Genomic DNA, 7,125 nt, shown 5'->3' with positions numbered 1-7,125 from the left:
CACAGGTACACACACACACACAGCACTTCTACTTCAACACCTCCACAGGTACACACACACACACACAGCACTTCTACTCCAACACCTCCACAGGTACACACACACACAGCACTTCTACTTCAACACCTCCACAGGTACACACACACACAGCACTTCTACTTCAACACCTCCACAGGTACACACACACACACAGCACTTCTACTTCAACACCTCCACAGGTACACACACACACACACACAGCACTTTTACTCCAACACCTCCACAGGTACACACACACACACAGCACTTCTACTTCAACACCTCCACAGGTACACACACACACAGCACTTCTACTTCAACACCTCCACAGGTACACACACACACTGCACTTCTACTTCAACACCTCCACAGGTACACACACACACTGCACTTCTACTTCAACACCTCCACAGGTACACACACACACAGCACTTCTACTCCAACACCTCCACAGGTACACACACACACTGCACTTCTACTTCAACACCTCCACAGGTACACACACACACAGCACTTCTACTCCAACACCTCCACAGGTACACACACACACAGCACTTCTACTTCAACACCTCCACAGGTACACATACACACAGCACTTCTACTTCAACACCTCCACAGGTACACACACACACAGCACTTCTACTCCAACACCTCCACAGGTACACACACACACAGCACTTCTACTCCAACACCTCCACAGGTACACACACACACAGCACTTCTACTTCAACACCTCCACAGGTACACACACACACAGCACTTCTACTCAACACCTCCACAGGTACACACACACAGCACTTCTACTTCAACACTCCACAGGTACACACACACACACAGCACTTCTATTTCAACACCTCCACAGGTACACACACACAAGCACTTCTACTCCAACACCTCCACAGGTACACACACACACAGCACTTCTACTTCAACACCTCCACAGGTACACACACACACTGCACTTCTACTTCAACACCTCCACAGGTACACACACACACACAGCACTTCTACTTCAACACCTCCACAGGTACACACACACACACACAGCACTTCTACTCCAACACCTCCACAGGTACACACACACACAGCACTTCTACTTCAACACCTCCACAGGTACACACACACACAGCACTTCTACTTCAACACCTCCACAGGTACACACACACACAGCACTTCTACTCCAACACCTCCACAGGTACACACACACACAGCACTTCTACTCCAACACCTCCACAGGTACACACACACACAGCACTTCTACTTCAACACCTCCACAGGTACACACACACACAGCACTTCTACTTCAACACCTCCACAGGTACACACACAGCACTTCTACTTCAACACCTCCACAGGTACACACACACACAGCACTTCTACTTCAACACCTCCACAGGTACACACACACACACAGCACTTCTACTCCAACACCTCCACAGGTACACACACACACAGCACTTCTACTCCAACACCTCCACAGGTACACACACACACAGCACTTCTACTTCAACACCTCCACAGGTACACACACACACTGCACTTCTACTTCAACACCTCCACAGGTACACATGTACGCGCAGACACACTATGTACGTACACACACACACTGTGTTTTTGTTCACACAGCTGGCAGCATTTACGTCAATGCATGTCATAATTACAACCTGCTTTGTCCCCCTCCCTCCCTCCCTCCCTCCCTCCCTCCCTCCCTCCCTCTACCAGGTGTGATTCTACCGGTGGATAGCCAGCCTGTAGAGTTTATATTTAAGTCGGAGGTCCCGGGCATCAGGACAGAGGCGTGGTGCCTCAACACACACCCCCTGTCCTGCTGGGCGGTGCCTCCATCCAGGTGACACTGAGGGGTGTGGCTCTCTACCAGGACAAGACCGCCGACCAGAGACACGCCCTGGAGGTCTGTGTGGGGAGGGAGGGAGGGTGTGTGGGGAGGGAGGTCTGTGTGTGTGTGTGTGTGGGGGGGAGGGTGTGTGGGGAGGGAGGGAGGGTGTATGGGGAGAGGGTGTGTGCGTAACTTCATAGTTGTATGTTTGTTTGTGAATTTATGTGTTTATGTGCGTTGTTTAATTGTGTGTGTGTGTGTCTCTGTGTGTGTGTGTGTGTGTGTGTGTGTCTCTCTGTGTGTGTGTGTGTGTGTAGAGGGAGCTGCAGCAGAGAGAGGCTGTGTCAGTGTGTCGGTCGTTGGTGTGTGACCTACACGAGGCGTGTCACCCCAGAGAGACCCAGCTCCCCTGCCGAGCTCTACACCACCGAGGAAGAACACTTCCACAACAGGAACCCAAAGGTACACTACACCTTAAAGGTTGACTCAGTGAGATTACGTTGCATGCACCAAGTAAACACAATATCGGGTCAATTTCCACAACAACTAAGAGCATTGAAGCGTGAGGCAAAACCTGTTTAGGTCCCGTGGCTACCACGTTGTAGCAGCGTGAAGGGCACCTGTGCACATGTGCAGATACTCTGTGAGAGCAAATTCTTGCATGGCACTCATCTTAATATCTGCAATGCTGAGTCTACCTTTAACAAAGACGGGGGGCAAAGAATTCCCCGCAAAATCAATAAACTGTCACGACCACAGACTCCTAAGCACAGGAGTCAGAGACACTTAAACAGCTCTGAACGTCCACTCTCTCAGTTCCACACAGCCAGCATCATCACTCTGACGGTGACTCCCAAATGGTACCCTACAGTGGGGAGAACAAGTATTTGATACACTGCCGATTTTTCAGGTTTTCCTACTTACAAAGCATGTAGAGGTCTGTAATTTTTATCATAGGTACACTTCAACTGTGAGAGACGGAATCTAAAACAAAAATCCAGAAAATCACATTGTATGATTTTTAAGTAATTAATTTGCATTTTATTGCATGACATAAGTATTTGATCACCTACCAACCAGTAAGAATTCCAGCTCTCCACAGACCTGTTCGTTTTTTCTTTAAGAAGCCCTCCTGTTCTCCACTCATTACCTGTATTAACTGCACCTGTTTGAACTCGTTACCTGTAGAAAAGACACCTGTCCACACACTCAATCAAACAGACTCCAACCTCTCCACAATGGCCAAGATCAGAGAGCTGTGTGAGGACATCAGGGATGGGTGTAGACCGGCACAAGGCTGGGATGGCTACATGACAATAGAGCAAGCAGCTTGGTGAGAAGGCAACAACTGTTGGCGCAATTATTAGAAAATGGAAGAAGTTCAAGATGACGGTCAATCACCCTCGGTCTGGGGCTCCATGCAAGATCTCACCTCGTGGGGCATCAATGATCATGAGGAAGGTGAGGGATCAGCCCAGAACTACACGGCAGGACCTGGTCAATGACCTGAAGAGAGCTGGGACCACAGTCTCAAAGAAAACCATTAGTAACACACTACGCCGTCATGGATTAAAATCTGCAGCGCACGCAAGGTCCCCCTGGTCCAGCCAGCGCATGTCCAGGCCCATCTGAAGTTTGCCAAGACCCTCTGGATGATCCAGAGGAGGAATGGGAGAAGGTCATGTGGTCTGATGAGACAAAAATATAGCTTTTGGTCTAAACTCCACTCACCGTGTTTGGAGGAAGAAGAAGGATGAGTACAACCCCAAGAACACCATCCCAACCGTGAAGCATGGAGGTGGAAACATCATTCTTTGGGGATGATTTTCTGCAAAGGGGACAGGACGACTGCACCGTATTGAGGGGAGGTGGATGGGGCCATGTATCGCAAGATCTTGGCCAACAACCTCCTTCCCTCAGTAAGAGCATGAAGAGGGTCGTGGCTGGGTCTTCCAGCATGACAACGACTGAAACACACAGCCAGGGCAACTAAGGAGTGGCTCCGAAGAAGCATCTCAAGGTCCTGGAGTGGCCTAGCCAGTCTCTAGACCTGAACCCAATAGAAAATCTTTGGAGGGAGCTGAAAGTCCGTATTGCCCAGCGACAGCCCCGAAACCTGAAGGATCTGGAGAAGGTCTGTATGGAGGAGTGGGCCAAAATCCCTGCTGCAGTGTGTGCAAACCTGGTCAAGACCTACAGGAAACGTATGATCTCTGTAATTGCAAACAAAGGTTTCTGTACCAAATATTAAGTTCTGCTTTTCTGATGTATCAAATACTTATGTCATGCAATAAATGCAAATGAATTACTTAAAATCATACAATGTGATTTTCTGGATTTTTGTTTTAGATTCCGTCTCTCACAGTTGAAGTGTACCTATGATAAAAATTATAGACCTCTACATGCTTTGTAAGTAGGAAAACCTGCAAAATCGGCAGTGTATCAAATACTTGTTCTCCCCACTGTATATAGGGCACTATTTTTGACGAGGCCCCATAGGTGCACCATGTACGGAATAGGGTGCCAGCTTTTTGCGATCCGCAGAAAGAACTTTGCAGACGACCACCACAACATGTCAAATCCTCAAAAGTCGCTCCGAGAAAGCGCCGCCGGTATGTCCACAGAGCTTGGTGCTTATTATCGGATGTATTAGGTTACGAAATCCAGCTTTCTAGATATAATGTTAATGAGATGTTAGAGAAAGACCCCACTGAACATGAAGAATCATATTTGTCTTGGTAAAATGTATTTTATAACATAAGGAAGGGAAATTTCAACACCAAAGCGTGTTTTCACTCACTCTAGGGAGAGTGGGTGGACGGACACCCTGTATATAGTGGATAGGATGTCATTACAGACACAACCATTGTCATTATCAACATTATCAACCATTACTGTCATTATGTGTCATCATGGCTTTTGTCGTTGAACATGAATGGATTCTCTCTCAGATGTAAAAACAGACAGAAACATGACACAGACTTAAAGGAGTCCTGTTACTATGACAATGATGATTTAGGTTCATTCATGGTTCCAGCTTGTTTCTGGAGGGTTTCTGAATAGAATAACACCTTCCTCTTACTGTTAGGTTGTTTAGTGGCACACACACACACACACACACACACACGGCTGGCCCATACTGTGTTTGTTACAGTAAATTGTTGGTCCGTCTCGGTCCTAGCTGCAGTACCGTTATGAGACAGTGGAGGCGCTGAAGAGCCTGTGGCAGCAGGTGACTGCAGAAACAGGAGAGGACAGAGAAAACAACCTGGGACCTCTCTGTCTACACTACGACAGGTACACACACACACACCTCACCTGCACAGCAGAGACGCACTGTGTCCCATTCACAGAGTCTCGACCGGGATCAAACCCCTAACCTTCTAATCTCAGTAGGGACACTCTAACTACAAGGCCACGGAGTAGTGGATCTATAAGACCTAATCCTCCTCTCCTCTCTGTTCCCCTCTCCAGGCGGTGCTGTCTCTGCCCCATGGGGACGGGAGCAGGATGGACCCCAGGAGAGGCTCACCAGAGAGGGGGTCTCTGAGCTCTCTCGACACCCTCCTCCTGGAGCTCACCCAGCCACTCATACAACACACACACACTACGCACTCAACACTATAGGGTGAGGAGAGGGGAGGGAGGGAGGAGGGAGGAGAGGGAAGAGATGGGAGGAGCAGGGGGGGGGAGGGAAGGAGGGGAGGAGGGAGGGAGGGAGGGAGGGGGGGGGAGGGGGGAGGGAAGGAAGGAAGGAAGGAGTGAGGAGGAAGGAGGGAAGGAGGAGAGGAGGAGAGAGAGGGAGGGGGGGGAAGGAGGAGGGAGGAGGGAGGGGAGGGAGGGAGGAGGAGGGAGGAAGGGGGATGGAAGGAAGGAGGGGAGGGAGGGAGGGGGGGGGGGGAGGGGAGGGGAGGAGGGAGAGGGAGAGCAGGAGAGAAGAGAAGAGGGAATATTGATGGAATACAGAACACAGGATACTACAGAAATTAGTCAACAGTGCAGTGCTGATTATAAAAAGCTGATTTCTGATATTGCATGTGTGCGTGCGTGAGGCATGTGTCGTGTGTGTGTGTGTGTGTGAGGTGTATCGTATGTCGTGTGTGTGTGTCGTGTGTGTGTGTGTGTGTGTGTATATTGTGTGTGGTGTGTGTGTGTGTGTGTGTGTGTGTGTGTGTGTATCGTGGTGTGTGTGTGTGTGTGTGTGTGTGTGTGGTGTGTGTGTATGTGTGTGTGTGTGTTTTCGTGTGTGTGTGTGTGTGTGTGTGTGTGTGTGTGTGTGTATATGTGTAGCACCCCTGCAGGTTGCAGCTGTGGAGAGAGCTGTTGATGGTTGGTCAGCGCGAAGCTCTGTGGCTCAGACATCTACTGGCCCCCTGAGACAGACAGCATGGGGGGGAACACACACACACGACCACCATGACAGCTGTGAGCCTAACCACACACACACACGACACACACACGCATGCACACTGACATCACACATACCCACTATCACCTGTCTACCACTACAACCCCACTACAGTTTGATCTACCATTACAACCCAATATCATCCTGTTACCCTACAACCCACTATCAGTCTGTCTACCACTACAACCCACTATCAGTCTGTTCTACCACTACAACCCACTATCAGCCTGTCTACCATACAACCCACTATCATCCTGTCTACCACTCAACCCACTATCATCCTGTCTACCACTACAACCCACTATCATCCTGTCTACCCCTTACAACCCACTATCATCCTGTCTACCACTACAACCCACGATCAGACTGTCTACCACTACAACCCACTATCAACCTGTCTACACTGACTACAACCCACTATCATCCTGTCTCACCACTACAACCCACTATCATCCATGTCTACCACTACAACCCACTATCATCCTGTCTCACCACTACAACCCACTATCAGACTGTCTACCACTACAACCCACTATCATCCTGTCTACCACTACAAACCCACTATCATCCTGTCTACCCCTACAACCCACTATCATCCTGTCTACCACTACAACCCACTATCATCCTGTCTACCACTACAACCCACTATCAGACTGTCTCACCACTACAACCCACTATCAACCTTCTCACCACTACAAACTCCACTATCATCCTGTCTACCACCACAACCCACTATCATCCTTCAACACTACACAACCCACTATCATCCTGTTACCACTACAACCCACTATCATCCTGTCTACCACTACAACACACTATCAGCCTGTTACCACTACAACCCACTATCATCCTGTTACCACTA

At 49.2% G+C, this 7,125-nt stretch overlaps 1 protein-coding gene across 1 annotated transcript in view; it reads left to right on the top strand.

The window, feature by feature from the left end:
- Positions 1 to 5,365: 5,365 nt before the first annotated feature.
- Positions 5,366 to 7,125, top strand: part of LOC123489400 (cilia- and flagella-associated protein 251-like) — a 15,818-nt gene continuing 14,058 nt past the window's right edge. Inside the window, exon 1 of the mRNA XM_045220002.1 lies at positions 5,366 to 5,381. Coding sequence (XP_045075937.1) covers positions 5,366 to 5,381 — 16 coding nt within the window. The remainder of the gene's footprint in view (positions 5,382 to 7,125) is intronic.

The sequence above is a fragment of the Coregonus clupeaformis genome, unplaced genomic scaffold (assembly GCF_020615455.1).
Source record: "Coregonus clupeaformis isolate EN_2021a unplaced genomic scaffold, ASM2061545v1 scaf3003, whole genome shotgun sequence".
Classification (NCBI taxonomy): domain Eukaryota; kingdom Metazoa; phylum Chordata; class Actinopteri; order Salmoniformes; family Salmonidae; genus Coregonus; species Coregonus clupeaformis.
Note: the sequence above shows the minus strand (reverse complement) of the source record. Positions and strands in the feature narration are given on the sequence as shown.